General features: G+C 36.4%; 1 protein-coding gene and 1 long non-coding RNA gene across 3 annotated transcripts in view; one reads left to right on the top strand and one right to left on the bottom strand.

Annotated features, from left to right (window-relative positions):
* Positions 1 to 26,710, top strand: part of VWA8 (von Willebrand factor A domain containing 8) — a 328,282-nt gene that overhangs the window by 239,084 nt on the left and 62,488 nt on the right. The window contains exon 37 of the mRNA XM_076009415.1: positions 526 to 730. Coding sequence (XP_075865530.1) covers positions 526 to 730 — 205 coding nt within the window. The remainder of the gene's footprint in view (positions 1 to 525; positions 731 to 26,710) is intronic.
* LOC105871599 (uncharacterized) overlaps positions 1 to 26,710 on the bottom strand; it is a 121,993-nt gene that overhangs the window by 77,465 nt on the left and 17,818 nt on the right. For both annotated transcript variants that reach the window (XR_012922446.1, XR_002225028.2), the window contains exons 2-3: positions 3,102 to 3,155; positions 1,000 to 1,082 (exon numbers count right to left, since the gene is read on the bottom strand). This is a non-coding gene — a long non-coding RNA (uncharacterized LOC105871599). The remainder of the gene's footprint in view (positions 1 to 999; positions 1,083 to 3,101; positions 3,156 to 26,710) is intronic.

The following is a 26,710-nucleotide window of genomic DNA, read 5'->3' as shown; positions in this document are numbered from 1 at the left end:
TCTTTTTTTATGAGGGCACTAATCCCATCCTGGGGGCTCCACCCTCATGACCTCATCTAAACCGAATTATTTCCCGAAGTCCCCTCCTCCTAATGCCATCATATTGAAGGTTAGGACTTCAGTATATGAATGTGTACCAACATTCAGTTCATAATAAATTATTTAAAGCAAGTTCAGTGAACCTTAAATCAGTTTAAACTAGCTTTGTTACCTAGACTACCAAAAGGTTATATAGTGGGATCAATTATAAATGTATCTTCCTTTAAATAGTCTGTTTTTTGTAATCATTATTGTCCTGCCTCATTTTTGTTTACAAACTCCAGGATGCTCTCACGTCTTCTCTCTTTCACCCATAACACATATCCTCATAACATGTGTTATGTGTGAGATAGGCAAGAGCAGGTATAAAAGAATGAATGGTGTGAGCATGTTTTTTAAACAGTAAACAGCAGAGCAAATATGAAGTATGATCCCTCCTGCTTTATTTTGATGGTTTCTCGTCTTCACTTTGGATTCCTCTTTCAGATCAGAATCTCTCTCGCCATACACTACGTGGCTGTCTACCATTTCAGACACAGATGCGCTGCTAGCTGAGTGGGGCAAAGGTGGCGTTGTTACTGTTGATATGGGAGGTCACATCAGGCTTTGGGAAACTGGACTTGAACATCTGCAACGATCACTCATGGAATGGAGAAATATGATTGGCCAAGAAGACGACAGACATATGCAGGTACAACTTGAATTGACCTTACCTGTTAGTGGTGCACATTCAGGTATAAATTTAGTTCCAAATGCCATAGTCAGGGAAAACTTCTGGGCCAATGACTCAAATACAGTTGCTTCAATAGCTAAAATAATTTTTGGACTTATAATACAAATAGATAAATCATCTAGATAGTGACAAAGTAAAAATATGGCCTTCTTTCCTGTCAGTGTTTAAATGTACAGGTTGCTGACATCACAACATGTGAATAAAATCATCAACTTTTATTTTCTTACCTTAAGCATTAACCAGTTTCCAGTACCACCTTTGCAGCTGTTCTCACTTTTACTGCCTCATTGTCAGCATCTGTGCATGCTACCTAGGAAACAGAAACATGGAGGATCTAGAGTGCTGCAGGTTATTACAAGGCCAGAACCTCCGAACTAGAGAAGGTAAACAAAATTGCACATCCATAGAGTGTTTTTTCTGCCAAATTCCTTATTTCCAGATAATGCAAATTTAGTAGTCGCAATAAGGAGACCCACCCCTCCACTGGAGAAAAGCGTGAGAACAGGTCACCAAGTAAGGAAACCCAACTCCAGAAATGACTCAGTCATCACCTGATCTAGTTATCATCTGGAACTAGTTTGAAGAATGAGGAAGACTGTGTACCCATATATACGAAAGCATATAATAAAAGGATTTATTTGCAATTTATTTATTTTAATCTTTAGAACAAAACTTTTCTGTTTACATTTCATTCTCATCCCACAGAAATAAAGGTAGGTTTCTGCTAGCCATGTTGTTCTGCGAAGAAGCAATTAGCAACACAAGAAATTTCTACAAACTATTTTATTGATACCTTATTAATAATGACTATTTATATGATTATTTTTGTGATTTTGCTTAAAAGAGAAATAGATATATTTGTGAATAAATAATACATATTTCTCTTAGATCCTTAAAAGCTTGTAGTAACATTTTAAAAATCTCAAACCAAAGTAGACTAGCAACCTCAAATCCTTTTAAAGGGGTATAAATTATTAATTTAATTAAGCCAAAGCAAATGTATTGCTCAAAAACAAGCATGTCATTAAGTGCAGTGGATCTATTATAGCAGCAGACTGAATGTTGGTCACTATTCATAGCAATATTTATAAAACTAATTAATTATGGCCTCTTTCTTTATTGTAAACATTAGTTTCTTCTCTTTTTGAATTAAGCTCCTGTTCTCATTACAGTCATTGGCACCTAATAGTAAATACTATTGTGTTTGAATTTCTACAGTTTATTTGAATTTCTCATATGTGTAGAGATCAAAGGTCATGTTTTCCCTATGGTCAAGATTGGTGGCCTAAATTAAGTTTATTTTTACAACAGAACTTTGAAAAGAGCTTTTACTGATAATTTGATAACTGTTCCTGATTGCTACAAAAATTTACCCCTATTTGTGTTTTAACCATGTAGCTCTTCTCTTCTAGTAACTTCTATGACTATGTTGTGCCTCTTTGTAATCCCAGCTTCTAGCACAATGATTGGTACATAATAAGCAATTATGTTAGTTTATGCTCATACTCCTAGATACTAAATTTTACTAGCAATTGAAATTATTTGATAACAAACAGAATAATTCCTTTAAACTATCACAAATTGTCTGTTTTTATCCCCACATTTGTAACTGAATAAGTATTTATTGAATGACTATATATAGTTAGTAAGTTAGAAATGAACAGAATTATAGTATCTAACATTTAAAGACTAATCAAAATATCCAGTTACATTATGCAGTGTAATACCTGAACTTTCTCCAAACCAAATATTTTCCACCACATGTATAACTTTATATCTTCAAGTTTAGAGTTCAGATATGGCAGAAATAAGACTTATTTAGTAATAAAGTTATATAATTCAGAAATTCATTTAGAAAATTAGAGTAGATGTTATCTATTATTCTCCTTTAATCTCTAAGGTTCCTTGATCCATTTTGGTTGATATTAAAAATATTTATGTATATACTCAAACTTAGAAACAAATTGTGAGTATGCATCTTTATGTTTATACAGACAAGTTTAATTCTCTTAATAGTCTGTTATTGTTTTAATTTTTTGTCATGTTTTTCTTCTTCCTTCTATGGCTTGATAAATAATGAAACAGCTTAATTAATTGCTTTTATTTAGACCAGCTCATCCTATTGTTTACTCATAGTTTGCACAACAAATCTAAATGGGCAATGATAATAACAAGCAAATTTTGGTCTTTCTGTTCAATCCTTCCAGCTAGTCTTCATTTGCATACTCTTTATTCAGCATAGGTCTGGTCCTGATTTTGGAGCCTGGAAAATGCCTTTCATAGAAGTAAGGAGGAAACAGAATAGGTTCTCAGAACCCTACTTACTTACCACTTGCTGGCTGCAAGCTGCTTCCCGTCACTGGCAGAGTAACCTGATCTCCACCTAGTGGCCAAATGGAATAACTTTACTTTGTGGAAATTAACAGGCCTGCTTTGTACTCCAGTAGTTTGCCTCCGCCCCAGGCCTACCAGCATGGGAGGCTTACACACTCCTGTCTCGTGTGGTTCCTGGTGGACAAGAAATGCTCTTTTAGGTCAGAGTGAAGGCTGGGCAAACAGCCTGCCAAGCCATCCACCACAAATTGATCCTGTCCTTCTCTGATTCCTCTGCCTGGTAGCAAAAAACGTCCATGTTTAGATAATGTAGTTACATGCTTTATCACTACACTTTATGTGTTTGCTACATTTCAGCCTTCTAGAGTTATTAGCTTTGAAGCCATCGTTGCTTTGAGTTTTTGTTCAGTGAATTTATTGGTATTTTTCTTTAATGGGTACAGCTTGCAAGAGTGTATTTATTGAACTCTGTGTATAAAATGTGTTCATTAATTTTATATGCTTTGACAGGAACATGTGTTTTTCCTATAGTAAACAACTATAACAACAAACTCAAAGTATTTCCATAATTGTAGTAAGAGTCTATTCTTAAGAATCCATATTAATTACTTTTAGATTCCATAATTTTAGAAGCATGGGTTCATTATAAGCCAAAATCCTTTTGGCAATATTTAATGGTGTTCTCTATAAAATATATTTTCATATTTTTATTTAGTTACATTTGTGTTTCTCACAAGAAGGCTATTAAAGCTACAATGCAATTTCCTCAGAAATTAAATCCTCTTCTCTAGAAGACTCCTGGTGACTATTCTTGTGAGAGCAAAAGGCTAAAAGGTTACAGTTTTCGAATGTTATTTTCTAATTTCAGTAAACAAATCAGAAAGTAAATTCTCCATGTTTTACTGGTGGAATCTCTTTGATGTCTTTGAATAGTACTTCCTTAATTATATATTTTAAAAAATATATAGAATCTTCTGAAACACAGTGTGAGACCAGAAGTTATTCCTCTTTGTAGTTAAGATAGTGCCTGGTACACAGTAGGCACACAATCAATACTTGAAGGGAAGAAAAAAGAAGCATAGAAGCATAGAAAGAAATACATGGAAAAGATAACTAATTTATATTAAACACCATTAATCCATTCTTCTTTTTAAAGAGAATATTCTAGGACTATAAATAAATGCAGTTTGATGTGCTTAGGTGACTAAGCTTGGCCTTTTCTTTAACCGCTAGTACAGCAGTTTTGAGTTTTTTAAGATCTTAGTAAGATATTAGGACCTATTTTCAGTTTTGGAAACTACTAGATTATTTAATTGACTCTCTATTAGTAAATTTAGTTTTTCAATGTATAGACTGAGTTATCTTCAGATCCTCTGTGGAGATATGCAGTCCTTTGTTCTTTTTAAGGAGCATGGTCCACTCTTAAGCTTCATTCTTTGCTGTGGTCAGTAACTCTGAAAATACTTAACCGTCAGATTCAGTGGGTCACTGTTACAGTATGATCCATATTTTGTAGGATTGTCATATGTACATATGTCTTTGGGAATCTTTCTTGGCCCAGAAAGTAATGCCTTTTTTGAATGTTTATAACTTCGACCGTATCTCTTAGCCTTGTCAATAGAGCTGGCTTTCAGCAAAGTGGTCTAGCCTATATGGTTAACACTTGGACAGTGTCTCTAGTGATTTTTCCATTGTTTGTTCCTATGAGAGCAATCTCGGCCATGGAAATTCATTTTGAATCTTTAATATTTTCAGGAGTACCTAGTGAAAATGCAAGATTTCCTGGGGAGTGTAATACCTAGTGGCATGCTGATAAATCAACTTTCATGGGAAGTGGGAGGTTGTTAATAACGTTTGCCAATTTCCATGATGTAAATACTCCCTCCATGGCTGATTTCATGCTGTCACAGGTTAACAATTTGCTAGAAAAATTCCCGAATGTTTAGCAGTTATCTCTCACAAGCTGATACAATTTGGCTCCAGCTGCCACTGTATTAAGTCTTTAACAGCTAACTTCCCAAGGAGAATTGTGACAGTTACCTAAGAGCAAGGCCTCTCAGAAATGAAGCAAAGGCAATGTTGATGTGGAGAGAGAGGGATAAAAGAAAAGGGAAAGAGGTACTGAGAACACTGATAAGATGGTGTCATATTATTTTGGGGAAATGCGGAAGCCTGCAGTTGTCCCAATTACAGATTGACAATGCTCTTCTTGAAGCAGGAATTTGGTTTTAGCAAAGAATTGGAGGAAAGTGTGCTCTCAAGTGGGATGACACTCACGGGTTCATGCATAGGTGCCTCCTTTCTTATGTAGATTGTATTTCAGAGAGAAACTGCCAGTTTATTTTTATATTCCTTCAGTAATGCTTCCATTGGATCACAACATTATCAGTAATTGCTAAATACAACTAAAATTAAATCAACAACCACCTCTGTAAGACAGTAAATCAGCAAGTGTATGATTTTAGGGAGGCTATGAGTTTTCATTAACCTTAGTGCATATCCAGCAAAAAATGATACCCCTATAAACTATGAAAATTGTGGGTATTATTAAGTCTTAAACTAATATTAAAAATTGAAATATTGTCTTGCTTTCATACTTTAGAAAAGGTCTAACCTTAAGAAATTCCTTTTCAAATCATTGGCAGGAATATTTTAGCTCCCTTCTCTCAAGCAGGCCATGGAGTCATTATTTTATATCATACTGTATCCCCAGTATATACTGTTTAGTAATATGATTAACAAGTAAAAAGGTAATTTAGCAATATTTATTAAAAATATAAGGAAAACAAATTAATTCTGTAATATACTGTTATAAATTGGAATGTCAAATGCAATAAATAGGTTGACTATCAACAGCTCCAGAATTTGTATGGTCCTGAGCTCATTAGATATATACATACATATAAATAACACATTACAATAGCTATAGAAATAAAATCTTCATACTGTTATAGTTACAGATAAAATTATGATTTTATTCATAAGCAGTAAAGCTTATTGTTTAAGAGCATGAAATTTATAGTGATCAAACCTAGATTCAAGTTACCATTCTACTTTGTATGTGATCCTTGGCAAATTACTTATTCTTTCAAAGCCTCACCTTCTAATTATAACATAAAATTAATACCACTGAACCTTGCAACATTGTTGTAAAAAGTAAGTACTCATTAAATAATAAAAATTAGAAACTTAGAATTTAAACTAATATTGGGCTATAGAATTCTTTAATACTTACATGGAGACAAAGCCAAATTGAAATGAAACCATCTTACCCAAATACCTAATATTAAATTGTGACCCAATGAGTTACATAATTTGTCACCTATCCTAGTGTTAAAATGTAAGCCTTATTTATAATCCTGTTTGGAAAAAGTTTTGTCAGGCCCAAAAAAGGAATTGAAAAAATGGTCTTTGCCTAAACCTGTCAGCTTGAAGAAAAGCAGGAAATCAATGATAGGACAATTGTCAGTGGAGGATTATAGTGTTTAGCCTTATTCAAAAGACAAATTAGAACAGGACCAGAAAACACACAGCAAAATATACATCATTTAGCCTGAGTCCTGAGAATAGTAAAGAGCAATTCAAATTTAAAGATGTCTTTACAAGTTTTTCTTTCTTAGTTTTTTTTTTAAAGTTTTTCTTGGCATTAGGACTTGAAGATACCATGTAGTTCTGAAGGCTGGAGTGTGGGGTGGCTCTAAAATTTGGAAGATTAGCCAAAAGTCTGTATAGAGGTCATTTAGACATCCAGATTTTCTCCCCCATCCTGTTCTCCTAGATCAGCTGGCTTTACAGCTCCTTACAAAAAGCAGGAGCTGTAATGGAGATTTGTACAGTTGGGGAGGTGGGGGAGGAGCATACAACTAACAGATAGAGTAAAAGTCTGATTTTCTTACTTAGATCCAAGGAGGCCAGCATCCGTGTTTGTACTCCTTGGGCAGCAAATTGGAAAAATCCTCTCTGAAAATTAACACACCTGAGAGAAAAGCCTTTCTGATGTGGACATTGGGAAATTCCTCCCAGTAACCTTATAATAAAACCTGGTTGACAAGCCCCACTTTTATACTAAAAAAGTTTTGAGTCTACTTTTCCAGTGCCTGATTCTTAAATATTAATGGTAGTCACTCATACAAAAGATGAAAGTCAAAGTAAACAAGAAAAAAAGAAAAAATGGGGGTAATGCGAAGAGCAGAAAAATATTTCACTAAGTGACAACTGATATTCCCTAAGAGGTAAGAGAAAATATTGTGATCATACAACAAAAACAGGACACTATTTTAACATAGGAACCTTGAAAGAACAAGAAAGACTGCTTGGAAACTAAAAAGTGGTAGCAGAAATAAAAAATTCAGTAGAAGGGGTTGGACATTAGGGAATTCTCCCAAAAGACAAAGAAATTGAAAACACAAAATATGAGAAAGTTTTATTTCACTAATAAGAATTCCAGAAAGAAAAAATGAAAGGGCAGGAAATAACAAAAAAAATAACTTTAAAAAATTTCACTAAAGAACAGGTGTTCAGTTTAACAGATGTAACACACATACCACAGCATGTTCACCTGAAATTTTAAACCCCATGGATAAAGAAACAATGCTGAGAACTTCCAAGTTGAGGGGAATGGAAAACAAGTTACATAAAGGGTGATAGATATCCTAATGGCACTGCGTTTCTCCATAGGGTGACATGGAAAACTAAAGGAAAAATCAGAGGGAAAATGATTTCCAATCTAGAATTTTATATCCAGCCAAGCTATTAATCAAGTGTGCAAATAGACTAAAACCAATACCAAATGTGCCAATCTTAGAAACTTACATTCTTTCTCAGGAAGCTACTGTATGACATACTCTCACCAAAAGGAGGGAGTAAACCAAGAAAGCAGAAGACATGGTGATATATTTTGCTACATGCGATAATATATGTGACCATATGAGTGGTATATGTTACTATACTCACATATTACTATATATATTTCTAGTATGATAATACATATTACTGTGTAGTTAATATGCTAGTATATAGTTTTACTGCATGTAATTTTTCATTTCCTCACTAAGCAATGTACTAAATATACTAAAGTACTCTTCACTAATTCTTAGCTCTACTTTATGCATATAGCACCAATAGTTCTACAAATTCTCCACTGGACCTATAACACCTTTCATATTATCGGCCTATTATTAGTTTGTTCTTTTTTTTTTTTATGATACCCATTCTTTCTAGAACCCTCTGTGTTCCCCCTTTGCTTAGGAGTGGTTGCTTCGAGGCCTGCTGCACATCTGCCATCCTAGAACACTCTTTCACCATACCTTTGCCTCCTCCCTGAGAATATATCATCACTGTTACAAGATCATGATGGCTGACGTTACTGATCTGCTTTCCAGAATTGTTTCAACCCTTGCTCCTGTCCACCGATCTTTACCTTGAGATTTATGTAGCCAGCTAGTTCTAGTACGGCACTTACTCTTACCCACCAACGTAGGCTCTATGAGGGGATACTGAAATATGAAACTTAGTTTTTACCCTCAGTGAGCTTATCCTATATAATTGGGAGATGAGGCTGTTGTGTAGTCACGCAACAACAGCGTGTAGTAAAAAACACTGTGTAGTTCAGTGTTCAATTGGAAACTGGGCCCTGTGCCGAAGGTTCAGAGGAGAGGTGTCTATGTAGATGACATTCACAAGCAAAGGAGCTGGAGCTTGGTTTGGGCTTTTAAAATGATTTTTTTAAATAGTTCAGAAAGAGAGGGAAGGGCATTCCAGGCATTTGAAAACATGTGACCACAGGCATAGATGTAAGAATGAGCATCTCAGAAATATATACTTAGTTTTTTAATTACAGGAAGAGCAGAAATAACTGCTCTGGTTGAGTCTTCTTACAAGCCTTTCCAGTTGTAGGATGCTGAATAAAATTTGTCAAGTTTTCCTTGACAATGCTCTGGTGACATTACAGTGATGTTTTCCCCCTAAGAAAAAGAGCTTGCTAATACTGGATAATTTTCTTTCTTTTTTTTTTTTTTCCTTTTAGATGTTTGTTTTAAGAGGTGAATACAGGCTGTTAGGGTCCTTTGTAATTCACATTGCTGGTGTGGGTTGAATAATCCTTTCCATAAAGAACAACATCTGCAGAGCCTTTGTAGGAAAATCTGAAACTTAAATAGGTTTTATGCTAGCCAAAGGGGAAAGTGCTGCATTTGATTGTGAGTCATCATTACCTCAACCACTCTGCCTTCATATTTACATGTAAGTCACTGCCCAGAAAGAGAAAAATCTGGCATAATATCAGAAACAAATTCGTATGTTCTAGTCTGGTTTGGGTTAACCCATAGAGCTCTCAACAATATATAAGGACTATTTCACAACAATAGATAGTAGCTCTTATTGTAACTGTGGCTCTCTTAATTCTAAAGTAAAATACTTTTTCCTCTTTTATAGAACATAATTATTCAGAAATTTAAAAATCACATGTACATCTTCTCTTATGCCTCTGGTTTGATGGTAGGGATCAGCCTCTGACTGCTCTCAAAACAAGACAGTAACAGACTTCAAGACTCTGAATATAGCTCTCCTTCTCACCTAAGCCCAGCTCAAGAAATATCTAAATAGATACATAGATAGATAGATATGCTAGACTATATCAATATATTTTTATATTAATTTATATATATGACTTTTCTAAAGTTGCAATAAATTTTCATTACAAAATGAGTCTTGATTCTTCAACTTCATAATAGAAAAAAAGCATTCCATCATCAAAGACTACAAACTCTGTTTATAATTTCACTCATCATTTAACCTTGTTTATTTCACAAAATCTAATTACATTCTTAAAAATCTTTTTCTCTCTCTTTTCTTCATGAATCACTTGAAAGTAAGTTGTAGACATAATGCTCCATCACCTCTAAACACTTCAGTATTTTCTCATAACAAGAGCATTCTTCTCACATAACCACAGTACAGACCTCAAAATCAGGAAGTTAACCTTGAGACAGCATTAATGTCTAATCCACAGACCTTATTCAAATTTCAGGATGTCTCAATCACATCCTTTATAGCAAAAAGAAGCAATTAAGGTGCATGTGTTACATTTACTTAACTTGTCTCTTTGGTGTCTTTCAATCTGAACAGTTTCTCATCTTTCCTTGATTTTCATGACCTTGACATTTTTGAAGCGTCTAGGCCAGTTATCGTGTAAAACATCCCTCAATTTGGGTACATCTGGTTTTCTCATTCCTGATCCACTTTGTGCATCTTTGGCAGGAATATCACAGAAATGCTATGTTCTTCTCAATGTGTTCTATTAGGTGACACGTGATGTCGATCTGTCCCATTATCCATGATGTCAACTTCGAACATTTGGTTAAGGTGTTGTCCCCACTGTATTTCTCCACTGCAGAGTTACTAATTTTTCCCTTTATAATTAACGTGTCTGTGTTGTGGGCATAAATTTTGAGACTATAAATATATTGCTTCATCAAACTTTCATTTATTATTTTTATCATCCATTGATGATTTTTGTTTGAATCAGTTATTACTGCTGTGGTTGCAAAATAGTGATTTTTATGATTCCACCATTTCTACATTTTGTAGTTGGCATTCCAAAATGAGGAAGTGCCCTCCCTTCTTTCTTTGTTTGTTTTTATTAGTAGGGTCTCATAAATTCAATCTTACTTAATAGGTTATATATAGTACATCGTTGCCCTTATTTGTTTTGATGCTCAAATTTTTCCAGATTTACCTGGTGAGAATTGCTTCAAGCCACTTCCATTGTTCTTTTGACATGCCCCCATCATTTTTGAATACCTTCCTTACTTCATGGCTCAAAAAGTAAATTAAATTACTTTTGTCACTGATTTTCTCTACTGATATATATTCTGTTTCTTTGGCAATTTAGCACTGCCTGTTGACTTAGGTCAGCCTGTTAATACAACAGAAGCATCCTAACCTACTTCTGTTTAACCAACTCACTAAAGTAATGCACACACTTGAATGGATGTCCAGAGCCCCCCAAACATTTGGACTTTATCCACTTCCCTCTAATATGTCCCCACACTTCTGCTTCCACCAACTGAGTTATATGCTTACCAAGTGTATGTTTGATAGGAGACAGTTTAGAGGAGCCTCCAGGTTTAACTATCCCATGATAGGACTCTGCCCTTCTATGCATACTAGTGACACTCAGAGAATGCTCTGTCATTCATAGTCATGCATATTGTAGGAAATCTACAGAGATCTAAGATAATACAGCCACCATATATGTTGAATTTTTTTTTATTATGACAGGTAGATGTATTATGAACAAAGCCTAAGATAAGCATCCGTTATAATCTATCAGTCTCGTTAAAAATTTGGTCAGAGATAGACAATTTTTCCTCTAGGCAATGGCCAGGGCCTAAAATAGTATAATTATGGTGACTTTTTATTATTTGACACTTATCTATCTTGTCACACTTAACCATTAAACTTTAAATAACTCCAAATTTTTCTGGTTCATTTAGCTGGAATTATTATTTCTACTGACCACAGGAGGGTGTCGGTGAGCTTAGAACAAAAACAGGAGCATTTCAGATAAATATTAGAGAACTTCAACAACTAATGATGGATTCTTATCATTTCACTATATTTATAAGTTATACCTTAAAAGCGTGGTCACTAGGCTAGCCTTAAATCTTGAGTCAGTGTTCTTTTCTTTGGAAGATTTTGTGACTGTCGAAATAAAGGCTTTTATGAAAAAAAACTCAGACTGAAAATGAAGTAGAGTGACACAGAAAAATTTCCTCAGGCTAAAAATTAGGAGATCCAGAGCCTCCTTCTGGTCCCATCACTAATGTGTGGCTCTCTGAGCCTTAATTTCACTTTTTATGAAATGAGGTAAATTGTAAGACCATTCTTTAGGACCTTCCATAGAAGGCAACGATGAAGACAGGGTCTAAAATTAAAAGATATACAACAAAGAATTCCTCATCCTGATGATTCACTTTTTTATTAACTGCTTAGTATATACTATTAATATCTACTTCTGATACATTCTCTCACATAATCACAACAAGCACCATTTCATGTGTATGTATCATTGTTCCCATTCTGAGGTTGGGGGTAAGCAAGACTCACTCTGCTAACAAGGAACAAAGCTGAGATTTCAGCCTTGGTCTAACTCAGAAGTCCGTGTTTTTATTCCTCTTTACTACGTGGCTTCCCTAGAGCCAAAAGACTGGTTTTAATGGAGGAGGTGCCCTTAGAGAAGAAAACAGATAAGTCTCCGCCCAACAGAGTTTAGACCAAATGCTGCTAACAGGTGTCAGATGGGTAATGTAGATGGGGACACAGGCCAGGAGGGTCTCAGGTGAACAGGAAGTCATGCCCCACCTAGGAGGGCAGCCACTATCTAGCTGCTGCCATGTGAGAATGCAGGTCCAATTTGACCTTTTCCTCCCATTTTTTCAAGAGAACACCAAAATCCAGATTTCCAAATGAAATCTCCTTAATTTGAATTTTGGCAGCAAATTCAGAATTTTTCAGATTGAGGAGAAAGGCAAAGCATTCCAGGACCCATAGATCTCTCTTTCCTCTTACCAGGATAGAAGCAGGGATAAGAAACAAAGCCACATTCTCTTCCAAGCTTTGCCTATATTGCTAAATTTCCTTACTTGCTCTACAAAACTCTCTTAGGTTCGCCCGAAGATCTTAAACACCTACAACAGGAGCTGGCAAATTGCACTACCTGTTTTTGTAGGATCCACAAGCTAAGAATTTTTTTCTTACGTTTTTCACAATTGGAAAAAAATCATATCTCATGACATGTGAAAATTACATGAAATTCAAATTTCAGTGTTATAACTAAAGTTTTATTGGAACACAGCCACACTCCTTCATGTATGTATTATCTGTGGCTGCTTTTGCACTACAAGGACAGAATTTAGTAGTATCATCTCCAAATCTAATGTATTTACTATCTCTGGCTCTTTACAGAAACAGTTTGCCAACTCCTGATTTAGAATACAAAAGCCAAAAAGATGGGCCTCTGCTTTGTACTCCATTACATATCTACTCTAATATAATTAAAAATGGAATCTGCTTAAATCAGGGGAAAACAAAGGGAAATAAATAAATAAATATCTCAAAATATTATCTAGACATAGGGAGGTAACAAGTACGACTCTTCTCCAAAAGTTATATCATATACATATATTTTATGTTGCTTAGATCACAACAATAAACAACATAACTATATTAATTGTTGGGGGAAAAATATAATCTGGCCCAAAATGTTTTTATATTATTTATGCATTTTATGAGTGACAAAAGAAAATTCCCTGGTTATAAGAAGAATGAGAAGAATGAAGCTAGAACAAACACTGTCCACGCCGTCCTTAAACATGCACCCTCAGGCCCGGAATGTCCACACTCACTTCTGTGTCTCATCCTTCAAGGCTGCGAGCTGACGTTTCTCTAAGCGTTCCTTGGTTCCCGTCTATCCATCCCCAGCAGAACGCAGCGCCCCCTCCTTGGCATCCCTGTGCCCTGCTCAAGCTGTGATCTCTTACTTTGATATGTGTCAGAAGGGCAAGCTCCTCTAGCGCAGAATTTATGTCCCACTTAGCTGGCACCTGCAGCACCCACCTGGAAGTCTGACACCTGGTCAGAGCTCAACAAATTCTTGATGAATCAGTGAATTAATAAATGAATGTATAATTAATTTGGTTATTTAAAGCTTTTACAAGGTCCGGCAGGGGTATGACCAGCAGTGTTTAAGGATTCTGATTTCTTCACAACTTTGCTACCACTTGTTATTGTCTGTCTTTTTATTGCAGGCATCCTAGTGGGTGTGAAGGGGTATGTCATTGTGATTTTGATTTGCACTTCCCTGATAGCTAATGATGTTGAATTCATCTTTTCATGTGTTTATTGGCCATTTGTATATCTTTTTTAGAGAAATCCTTTGCCCATTTTTTAATTCGGTTGTCTTTCTACTGTTGTAGGAGTTCATTATATCCCTTATTAAGTGTATGGTTTTTTGTTTTGTTTTTTTGAGACAGAGTCTTGCTCAGTCACTCCGGGGAGTGCAGTGGTGTCATTGTAGCTCACTGCAACCTAAAACTCCTGGGCTCAAGTGATCCTCCTGCCTCAGCCTCCCCAATAGCTGGGACTACAGGCTCGCACCCCTACAGCTGGCTAATTTTTTTTCTATTTTTAGTAGAGCCAAGGTCTCGCTCTTGCTCAGGCTGGGAGGTGTATGGTTTGCAAATATTTTCTCTCTTTCTGTGAACTTTATTTTCACTTTTTTATTGGTGTCCTTTAAAACACAAAAGTTTTTAATATTGGTGCTGTCTAAGTTATCAATTTTTTCTTTGGTTATTTGTACTTTTGGTGCCATACCTAAGAAACCATTGCCTAATCCAGGGTCACAAATATTTACCTCTGTGTTTCTTCTAAGCATTTCATAGTTTTAGCTTTCATATTTAGGTCTTTGATCCATTTTGAGTTAATTTTTATACATGGTGTAAGGTTAGGGTCCACATTTATTTTTTGTATGTGGATATCCAATTATCTCAGTACTATTTATTGAAAAGACTGTTCTTTACCAATTGAATTGTCTTGGCACCCCTGTCAAAAATTTATTGGCCATAAATTTGAGGGGTTGTTTCTGGTCTCTTAATTCTATTCCATTGGTATATATATCTATCCCTACATCAGCACCACACTATCATGATCACTACTTCTTTGTAATAAGTTTTAAAATCAGAACACGTGAGTCCTCCAGCTTTGTTTTTCTTTTTCAACATTGTTTTAGCTAGTCTAGGTCCCTCCCATTTCATTGAATTTTAGAATTAGTTTATCAATTTCTGGGATAGGAATTAAATTAAATCTGTATATCCATTTTCGGAGTATAACCATCTAAACAATATTAAGTCTTCTGATCCATGAACATGGATGCCTTTCTATTTATTTAGGTCTTCTTTAATTATTTCAATAATGTGTTGTAGTTTCCAGAGTTTAAGTTTTACACTATTTTATTCTTTTTGATACTATTATAAATGGAATTGTTTTCTTAATGTCATTTTTAGATTGTTGATTGTTAGTATACAGAAATACAATTGATTTTTATTATTAATCTTGTATCCTGCAACCTTGATGAATTGTTCTAATAGTTTTTAGTGTATTACTTAGGGTTTTCTATTTATACAAGCAAATAGAGATAGTTTTACTTCTTTTTTTCCAATGCGGATGCCTTTTATTTCATTTTCTTGCCTAATTGTCCTGGCTAGACTCTCTAGTACAATCTTGAATGGGTATGGTATGAACATCCTTGTCTTGTTCTTCATCTATAGAGAGAAAGCATTCAGTCATTCACCATTAGGTTTGATGTTAGCTGTGAGTTTTTTCATAGATGCCTTTTATCAGGTTGATGATGTTCTCTTCTGTTCTAGTTTTTCTTGAGCATTTGTATTATGAAGGGGTGTTGAATTTTGTCAAATGCTTTTTATACTTCCATTAAGTTGATCATGGTTTTTTCCCCCTTCATTCTATTACTATGGTATATTACGTGAATTAATTTTTACATGTTAAACCAACCTTGCATTCCTGGGATAAAGCGTACTTGGTCATAGTATATAATCTTTTTTTTATTGCTGGGCTCAGTTTGCTATTATGTTGTTAAGGATTTTTGCATCTGTATTCAAAAAGAGATATTGGGGTGGTAGTGTTCTTTTATTGTAATGGTATTTTCTGGTTTTGGTATCAAGATAATATACCGGCCTCATAGAATTGGCTGAGAAATGTTCCTTTCTCTTCTGTTATTTGAAAGAGTTGTGAAGAATTGCTATTAATTCTTTAAGTGTTTGGTAGAATTCAGTGGTGAAGACATGTGGTCCTGAGTTTTCCTTTGTGGGTAGTTTTTAAGTTCTGATTCGATCTATTTTCTAGTCATAAGCAGCCTGAGGTTTTCAGGATGTCGGATGAGAGAAGGCCAGAACCTAGAAATGTCTTACCCATTGCTTACACTTTCCTTCCTCAGGATCCCAAACCAAAAGAACTTTAAATTCAAGATTAGCCAAGTCAGGCACAAAGTACCAATATATTTATATTAATTTAGTAGCAAATAAACCAGTTCCCACTATCCCTCAGTGCAGGAGTAGTAAATAAGAAAGAAAGAAAAATTGGTGCCTAGAGGCCAAACCAGGGCTTCTTGCTTCCCTCTTGTAGACTCTAAGGCATATTTGCAGAAGCCCCAGCCTCTCTACCCCTTTCAGATGCAAGCCCAGAGCAGAAGGAGAAAGACTGGCCGTGTCCCCCTAAAAGAGGTAAGTTTTAAACCAGTCAGCTCACTTCACCGAAGTAGGAAGAACCAGGGGGCCTACTGCACATTTAATGCAAAATGACTCTGCTCACTTGTAAAGTATAGCCCAGTGGACATCCTGGTGTTTGCCAGTCAGGAAGGGAAACATGGCAGTCAGAAGCTGGGGGAAGAAGCCAAACTTCCTCTCCTACAAGGAGAAAAGGTATAGATGGTGTCTAGTTTATTCTTCCAGTCCTAAACTAATGGCTTATTAAAAAAAAAAAAATTATGCCTGGTTATTATTGTGGAGAAAATTGTGGAGTGGAAACAGTATGGCATAACTCATAAAAAAATAAAAACTCTGGAATTAGACAGACCAGCCTTTGAATCCTGAACTAGCTTGGTGACATGAGCAACTTCACTTCTGCAAGCTTCGGTTTCTTCACATAAAATGGGAGTGATAAGACTTGAAAGAGTAGCTGTAAAACTAAATGAGATAATTCTTGCATAGAACCTTTCAGTATATGGCAAATGTTGGTGCTCAGTAAATATTTGGTATTGTCACTAACTTTAGGAACTCCAGAGATCACAAGGCAGCCATGGTGGTTAAATTGAGCCCCAGAAAGACATAGCGACTTACCTGGGAGGATACATTTACTCCATGGCAGAACTAGAATAAACTAGAACTTGAAAAGACATTTTGGGGCTCTTCCTTTCCTTCAGTAAGGGGAACTGGGGAAGAGGGAATTTGGTAGTTCATTCTTTCCTACTGTTCTTAGAGTATGAGTTTCACGACTCCTCTGGCCGGCCCAGTCCCTTCCAGGAACCTGATTGCTCACACTCCTCCTCCAGAAGTGGTGGGCTCATTCTGGCCAGGGGTAGCTCTAGAAAATACCATTATTCTTTCCAAATGTTCCACCTTTTTTCTTCCATGTGGAATAAACCATTCAGGAGCTCCTCCGTGCCCTCCACTATCCCAAGAGCCTGAGGAACCAGCAAGCCCCTTTCTCAAGGATTTGACTGAGTGAAACATTCCTTTGACTTCCAGTGTTCTTTGTGATTACTAGAAAGAGCTAACCCTGCTGAGATCGATGGTCATGGGGGTGCAAGAGGGAATGTCACACAGATGCTGATCTCTGAGGCACAGTGACCCTGCCACTGTCCCTTCCCATCTCCCCCACACTCTCGCCCCACCCCACAGGGTCCTGGAGAACATCTCATGCTAATTTTGTACTCAGTATTTGAAAATAGAAAACCCCAAATAAAATCTCAACATCCTCTGACCCTATAGTTGTACTCTTTATAGGTCATTTCTTAAAATTGCACAATCATCCCATAGTGATGGGAGAAATAACCTCAGGGGTTGGCTACTGTAGGATTTAGGCTGATAATAGGGAAAATAAAATGTCTGCAAAATCTGCAGGGGTGAGGAAAGACCTTTGGCATTCCCATAATAATTATATCATTTGGTTCATTAACATATATCTCTTAAATATTATAAATACAATTATCAGTCCATTTTAGATTTATTAGAACTAGAATGTTTGTGAAGAATAAAACCTTAAAATAGGAAAAGTTAAATATTTATTTTAGCTAACTGATATCTCATAATTCCTTTCAGTTTAAAATATTAGTATTCCTCATCTGTGATCATAACAAAATCTGTTTAAAGAAATCTACTGCCGTGTAAGTTTTAAATTCTTATGCTAAATGGAAAGCATCAGTCTAATATTTTAACCTATCTGTTAAAGCATTTCTTTATTCCTGAAGACTCTAAGCATAAATGATGCTGTTTATAATTTATGGCATTAATTGCCTTTGGCAGTACTCTGAAATATTTGTTATTATTACTATTATGAAGGTAATTATAATTATGTTTCTCCTGAGAAGATAAAAGTTTTGTAGGTCTGTATGCAAAGTATTTGAAGAAAAGATTATTTTACCGCCTGCCAAATGTAGCTTCACGCAAAGACTATTGTGTAGGACCTTTTATAGACATAGATGAAATTCCTTTTGCCATTTGAACAATGTTTACATTCAGGAAAGTTCACAGTTAAGTCTTTGACATACTGTGAAAGGATCTTTTGTTCTCTAGAAAAACATACTTCCTCATCCTTTGAGTCACCTTGTTTTTATTCCGTTGTTTACTTTTCTGGGGAAATAATGCCCACCCCCCAAGTAACGTCAAGGGAAGACCTGTTTCAGAAATCCAAGTTGTTCTCCACGAGGAAAGAGGGCTTGGTTTTTGGCAGAAGAAATCTGAAATATTTTTAAAAGCTGAACCAGATAAATAATGTGATCTTAACCTTCCAAAAATTATTTGGATAGGATTTTTTCCAAGGCTAAAAAAAGGAAATCTTTTTTTATCATCGTAATTAACAGTGATCAGGCTCAGGAAATGTGAGACACTCTACTTGGAGGATGTAGACATAGTCCAAAGGCATTCTTCTATTGTGTTAGGAGAGCGATCCTCTGCTAACTATGTAGATTCTCCTAGACATGCATAGTTTACTGTTTTTTCCTAACTGCTGGGACCCAGGACTAGTTTTATAATAAGCTAAGGCTTCAGTCAATCAGACCTGAATTCTCTTAGTGGTATTTATTTATCAGTAAATAGTGTGACTGATTGCACATGTGGCTTCAAAACTGGTTTGGAAGGGAGAAAAGATTGCTGTTTTGTTCATTGCTGTATGCCCAATGCTAGCACAGTGCCCTGAACTTACTGGACACCCAGTAAACATTTGTTGAACACATGAATGAAATAAATATTAATACAGATAAATTCAGGGCAACAATTTCAAATAATCTTTTAAATTTTTTTGATATTTTATATTTTTTAAATAATAGTCTTTTAAATGAATACATTCTCATGTGTTTAAGAGAATCTTATTTGTAGATATACTCTATATGTATTAATGTTGAGTGTTTATCCTTACCTAATTTGCATAAGTGGAATATTACTTGTGGTTTAGGGATTATCTATTCAACCCCTTCTTCAGTCACCCTATACCTGAGTCATCCAGAAAGTGTATCCTAAAATCTTTTAATCTTCATTTATATCCTAGGTTTTACCATGTTGTAGGACATTTCCATATATTTTAGGTTTGATATTCATGCTCTGGGACATGTCCATTGGAGCAATTTTTTTCTCTGTAAATGCTAAATATAGATGTGTTTTACTACCATTGTAAGAAAAGCTGGGGCTGTCATATGTGGGGGAAGGTAAGAGACTGAAGCCTGCCCATTGCTGTTAAGCCTTCCACCTACTTTCCTCCATTTACTGTTTGTAACTCCCCATGTGATAAATGGTGACAGTCACATTTTATAGATGAAGAAACAGAACCTCAGACAGATTATGTAATATGCCCAATGCCTTATGGCCAGTAAGTGGCATTATCAGATGTGAGCCACCAAGGCAAACACTGAGTCTGCAGGTCATGTTCAAAATTGTCTGGTATCACACAGTTCAGACCATGTGTAAATACTGCATTCTACTAACCTTCTGAAAGATACGCTAGCCCTTTGATCCAGTGTCCTGTTTACTGATGTACATTCCTTTCTATAAATCTGATATATATTAAAAGGAAAAATGATTGTTTTTCGGACATACTCCTTGCTTTCTTAAGACATGATATATTTTAGAAAACATTGAATTATGTAACTTTCAAGAACACATTCATTGTTTAAGGCCAGTGTAATATAGCAAGAAGAATCTAATAAACCTGGCTTTTGGAATGGGATGGACTGATATTTGAATCCTAGCTCCACCAATTAACAGCTATGTGACAATGAATAAATTGCTTTAATTCTCTAAGCCTAAGTGTCCTAACCTACAAAGTAGAAATAATGCCTGCTATGAAGAATTATGAATATTAGAAGTGATATATATAAAGTGCCTAGACTATACACAGCATGAGGGCAGGGATCATGTATGTACTTCACATTGTCATTCCAGTGTATGGCCCAGGCACATGGTAGGCACTCATCATCGGTACTCGTTGAAATAATAAATCAATCAATGAATGAGTGAATATGACTCAGCAGCCAGATTAGGTTCCACTGTTCAATTCTAGAAATAACAAATCTTGAACAATTTTTTTTTTCCTTAGCAATGTTTTTTTTTTTTCTTTTTTCCTCAGTAATATTTCTCTTGCATTGTCAGGTCAATACCAAATAAATGCTAACTCTGGTAATAGCAATGCAAAAATCAGGAAACATTTGGTAAGAGGCTTCAGTGAGAGGAAAAAATGGTACATGTAAATAAATGGAAAACTCAAATCTGATATCTGATTTTTAAATTTTTTAAAAATTTAACAAGCCAATATAACAGATGGAAATGCAAATCCTAATTTTAGGCAGAGAACTTCCTTTTCCTTGGCACTTCGGCGTATTTTATTCTCATTTTTTAAAGTAGCCATTTCTCTCAAGTCTTGCTTGGAGCAGTCATGTGGCTAGAAATGTTTTGAGTCACCTTCATGCCACATCTTTTACAGCTGAGAGCAAACATGTTTTCAGAAGTAATCAAGTTCTTATTTCAGCTGCCAGAGCCATAAAAGGCGCCTGCCACAATCTGGGCAGAGCACTGAGTTAGTTAGGAAACATCAGTTTGGTATTTGTAATATTTGCAGCAACATTGAACTTCCTGAGTGAGGTCATGAATGAACAGCACATCATGAGTGTTATTATGTGAATTGGACAGAGTGTACGATTCTCGTACAACCCAAACTTCAAAAAATATCCTTGACGAAAATCTTGAGTTATTTTTCCCCATTGCTGATATGAACATGATACATATGTGGCTCATCTCTACCGCAAAATGAATGTTTTTTGCTTTTTCACTCTCAGGAAATAAAATAATAGTAATAGTAGCTAACTCGTGTAGCATTTAGTATGGCCAGACACTATTCCAAGTAATTATTATATCAACCCCTCTTAACCCCCACAGTGACCTATGAGGTAGGTGCCATCCTTGTCTTACAGATGAAGTACCTTACCTAGCTAGTAAGTGTCAAAAGCTGGGATTTGAATCCAAACAAACTAGTTCCAATGTCTGTGCTCTTAACTACATCAGAGGAAATTTTTGAGTAGCAGTAATATGATAAGTCCTCACTTAACATTCTTACTAGGTTCTTGGAAACTGCCACTTTAAGTGAAATGACATATAAGGAAACCGATTTTACCATAGGCAAGTTGATGTAAACAAGAGTTAAGTTCCTACAGCATATTTCTGATCACAAAAACATCACCAAACCTCTAAATAAAGACCCAAAACACATCTAATATTAAACGTAGAAATAAATGTAAGCTCTTCATACATGTAAGAAAGATCAATAAAAACAAGAAAACTGTTTACCCAATTTACTCTGCTTCAGGATCAGGAATGGCCAGAGGCTGTCCTGGCAGCTCAGGGCACAAGGTGGGACTCAGGCCTGGGCAGGACGCCAGCCCATTACAGGGCTCACTCACACACCCCCACGCTCACACGGGGACAGCGTAGGCATGCCAGCTTGCCTCACATGCACATCTCTGGGGGGTGGGAGGAAGCCAGAGTACTCAGAGAAAACCCAAGCAGACATGGGGAGAACGTGCAAACTGCACCCAGATGGTAGTCCTGGCTGGGAGTCTGTATTTTTTTCTCATCAGCGTTGTTATGAAATGACACTGAACTAAGCAATGTAATTCAAGGACCTGAATGTACGTGTATCTGCCAAGACTGGACAAAACAAATATCTGGTCATCCTAGAGAAGTGTGTGTGGGCAAGACAAACCACCTATCTACACTCTGTTTGTCCTCACTGCAAGATGCCCAGGTTTGACATCCGGCTCACGTGAGGAAATCCTCTGAAAGAGCCTTCCAAGGGTTCTCCCAAGGCTAAGTGCATTCACCTCACTTCCCTAGGAGAAGAATGCTTTCATATAATGGCACAATAAAAAATAATCTGGGTTACTCAGCTTCCATGCTAGTGTTCTTGCCTTTGGATTCTGCAAAGTCTATCTGTATGAACTTACAGGAGAAAGATACTGGGTTTTATCTGTAATAAGAAGCAAGAAAGGAAGTAGTAGATTCGTTCCTTCACAGATGCTGTGAAGAACGTGAGAACGTTGAGAGAGAGAGAGAGAGAGAGAGAGAACTGCCTGTGAGAACTGCACTTGCCAAAAACTCACTCACAGTGTTTCTTTGCGGGAGTGTTAGCCCTACTAGGGCCTCTTCCAACACACATGAGCCACTGTATGAAATTAGAAAAGGCTCTCCCACTGAGAGGGTGGATTACAGAAAGGTCCCTCTTTGGACAAACTGGCTAGTTGGGGAAAATGCTGTTTTCTTTAGGCGGCCCTCCTTAGAGCCAGGTGTTGGCGACGTGAGCATCGTGTGAATGTCAGCCCCACTCACACCACCTTAGCCGAGACCCACCCTGTACAACGCTAGGCAGCTTCCCTATTGGGGACAGCCAGCTATCCCAGTATTCGTTAAGCCCTGTGCCTGTGTTAACTCATCCAAAACTAACATACGTGGACAACATTAGCTCTCCAAGCCCTGTTAACAGTGGAAAGAGCCAGAGTGGAAGTGGCACTTGGAAGGAAGCTCAGTGCAAGTCAGTGAGAGGGAAGCTGCGGCGCTCAATCATTATTCATTCATTTGACAGCTATTTGCTAAGGATCTGAGCACCAGGAGTTGTACTAAGTGCCAGCTATTCAAAGATTAAAAAGTCCTTAATGTCTGTCTTTACTGGCAAGGACAGAAACAACATAAAGAGTCAGGAGTGTGATGACTGGCAATAGCTGGGAGTCTAGGTTGGAAAGTTCAGTATCAAAGATGTCCCTAAGCAGAGGAAGGACAAGACAGGAACCTAAGCATATAGATTCATGCAATAGGAAACCAGACTGGGACCTAACCGTTAGAAGAGGAATGTAAGGTAAGGGGTTTGTTCCCAAGAGAAAAGGCAAAAGGTCACTGTAGACAAAGAGAGTGCTAAGAAGAGAGTGGGACCAGGATTAACTTGAGACTGAGCAGCATCTGGGGGGATAAGTGGCCACAGCTGTCAAGACCACCTAAGCCCACAGCCTATAGAAGTACCTGAAAAAGCTAAAAATTGTGCATTATGCTCTAACTTTTTTTTTCATAGTTTTATTTTTATTTATTTATTTATTTTATTTTAGCGTATTATGGGGGTACAAGTGTTAAGGTTACATATATTGCCCAAGCCCCCCTCCCCCCTCGAGTAAGAGTATCAAGCATGTCTATACCACAAACGTTGCACATCTTACTCATTGTGGTTCTATATACCCCCTCCCCCTCCCACCCTCCCAACACCCAATATATGTTACTCCTATATGTCCACTTAGTTGTTGATCCGTTAATACCAATTTGCTGGTGAGTACATGTGGTGCTTGTTTTTCCATTCTTGAGATACTTCACTTAGTAGAATGGATTCCAGCTATATCCAGGAATATACAAGAGGCGCTATATCACCATTGTTTCTTAAAGCTGAGTAGTACTCCATGGTATACATATACCACATTTTATTAATCCACTCATGAATTGATGGGCACTTGGGTTGTTTCCACAGCTGTGCAATTGTGAATTGTGCTGCTTTAAACATTTGAGTGCAGGTGTCTTTTTCATAAAGTGACTTTTGATCTTTTGGGTAGATGCCCAATAGTGGAATTGCTGGATCAAATGGTAGATCTACTTGTATCGCTTTGAGGTATCTCCATATTGCTTTCCACAGAGGTTGAACTAGTTTGCAGTCCCACCAGCAGTGTAGGAGTGTTCCTCTCTCTCCACATCCACGCCAGCATTTGTTGTTTGGGGACTTTTTGATAAAGGTCATTCTCACTGGAGTTAAGTGATATCTCATTGTGGTTTTGATTTGCATGATTAGAGATGTTGAACATTTTTTCATATGTTTGTTGACCATTATTCTGTCTTGTTTTGAGAAGTTTCTGTTCATGTCCTTTGCCCATTTTTGATAGGGTTGTTTTATTTTTTCTTGCTGATTTTCCTGAGTTCTAAATAGATTCTAGTTATCAGCCCTTTATCAGATGTGCAGCTTGCAAAAGTTTTCTCTCATTCTGTAGGTTGTCTGTTTGCTCTCTTGACCGTTTCTTTGGCTGTGCAGAAGCTTTTTAATTTGATCAGGTCCCATTTGTTTATTTTTGTTGCTGTTGTGATTGCCTTTGGGGTCTCCTTCATAAATTCTTTGCCTAGGCCAATGTCTAAAAGAGTATTTCCAACATTTTCCTCTAGAATTCTAATAGTTTCACACCTAAGGTTCAAGTCTGTTAGCCAATATGCTCTAACTTTTAATAAAGAGTCACTATAAGAAATAGATCCCAAAAAATTTATCTCTGAATTTTGAAGACAAAATTCAAAATTTTAGATTTTTTATTCCAAAATTCAATAGAGTCTACATTCAAAAAGTTGCTATTAATATGGGCTTAGAATAAACATATTTTATAGGCCACATATGCTTCCTTCCATCAAACGGTGAGATGTGTATAACCCAGTGTTGCCCTTGGTGATTGCTGCCAAGAAACAGAGTTTAATTCAATACTTAAATGGAGTAATCAACTCCTCTAAGGGGGCTGAGTTATATCTACATGTTCAATTATTATAGGATGATCATATGATTTTGCTTATGAGATTAAAAAGGGTGCTTTTAAGAATTATACTGGGTGATTCACACCTATAATCCTAGCACTCTGGGAGGACAAGGTGGGAGGATTGCTCGAGGTCAGGAGTTTGAGACCAGCCTGAGCAAGAATGAGACCCCGTCTCTACTAAAAATAGAAAGAAAATTAGCTGGACAACTAAAAATATATAGAAAAAAATTAGCAGGGCATGGTGGTGCATGCCTGTAGTCCCAGCTACTTGGGAGGCTGAGGCAGAAGGATCACTTAAGCCCAGGAGTTTGAGGTTACTGTGAGCTAGGCTGACGCCATGGCACTCTAGCCCGGGCAACAGAGTGAGACTCTGTCTCAAAAAAAAAAAGAAAAAAAAATTATACTGGGACAATAGGCATTAACTGGGATTGTCCTAGACACAGCAGGACATATGCTTAACTGGTTATTAATCATTTTATTTTCATTTGTTTTATTTAGAATGTAGATTTGTAGGATCCCTCTGGCATTTGGAAATATAAATTCAGAATATATGATCATATAAAACATGTGCATACCAAGAAATAGTTTTCCCACATACTGTTTTTTCACAGATCTTCTTTGCATTATGAATTTATAATGCATTCTAGAACACCACACATTATGAATACAAATCAGCTTGGCTGCCTCAGTATTTAGAATATCCCAAGATTGATGAAAATTGCTTTCTTTTAATAAGTAAGAACAGAGCAGTCATCTTAAAACTAATAATCAGCACCTCGGTAGTACTGGCCAAAAAGTTAGACGTTATAATAACACTTTGCCAAGAAGCTGAGCCAGTACACATAGAGGCAGACTTTCAAATCAACTCCAGACGTGCCATGTATAACCCTAAGCAGGTGACCCAAACATTAAATTTCTAAAGAGATTTCAAAGTAAAATATTGGACTGGGACTAGCATTGTCATTTTCTTATAAACTGTTGACTCTTCTCATTGCTTTGGAAACTAGTTATTCATCATAAATTTAATATTTTAAATTTAATTTGTTTTGTTTTATTAGTTTTTAAGATTCCCTTTTTACTATAAGAACTGCAATCCTTACTCTAAGTGTTTGGTACATTCTTTCCCCCAGAAAACACCCTCAGCACTGTTGTTCATATCTTGTCCCCAAGCAACAACCTAGGTCTCCTGCCAGTCCTCCTCATGTTTTATCTTCATTCAAGCAGGTACTTGAAGATCTTCAAAGTGTGCATAAATGAGGAGTATATAGACCAGAAAGTGAGCTGTTCTGTGTTAGCAAGTTGTAAAGCCCAACGGTTATCCGAGATCAGGAAGGGGAGTAGGACTTAGACTGATTCCCCAATCTTCTTTCCTCCCGCTGTTTTTGTTTGTCTTGTCCTCTTTGATTGCTCTTGTGTCTTTATTTTTAATCAGGACAATTAATTGTTTGAGTACTTTGCCTTAATAAATTGGAACTATCAATTTCCAAAAAAGCCTCTAAGTTTTCATCATTAGTGGGATGAACAACTGAATTAACTTAATTGACTTATTATCTGATAAAGTGGGTTTTTTTAATTGCCATCACACAACAGATAAATCTTTAAAATTTATTGTATCTTCTATTTTGAACACAAACAAATCAGAGATTAGACAGAAGCCCCAATTTTAGCACTAAGTTATTAATAAGATAAAGCTTTTCTAGTATGTTTTAAAATGGGCAAAAACCTAG

This window comes from Microcebus murinus, chromosome 13 (genome assembly GCF_040939455.1).
Source record: "Microcebus murinus isolate Inina chromosome 13, M.murinus_Inina_mat1.0, whole genome shotgun sequence".
NCBI classification, from domain to species: domain Eukaryota; kingdom Metazoa; phylum Chordata; class Mammalia; order Primates; family Cheirogaleidae; genus Microcebus; species Microcebus murinus.
The sequence above is the reverse complement of the archived record's forward strand: the minus strand, read 5'-3'. Positions and strand labels throughout refer to the sequence as shown.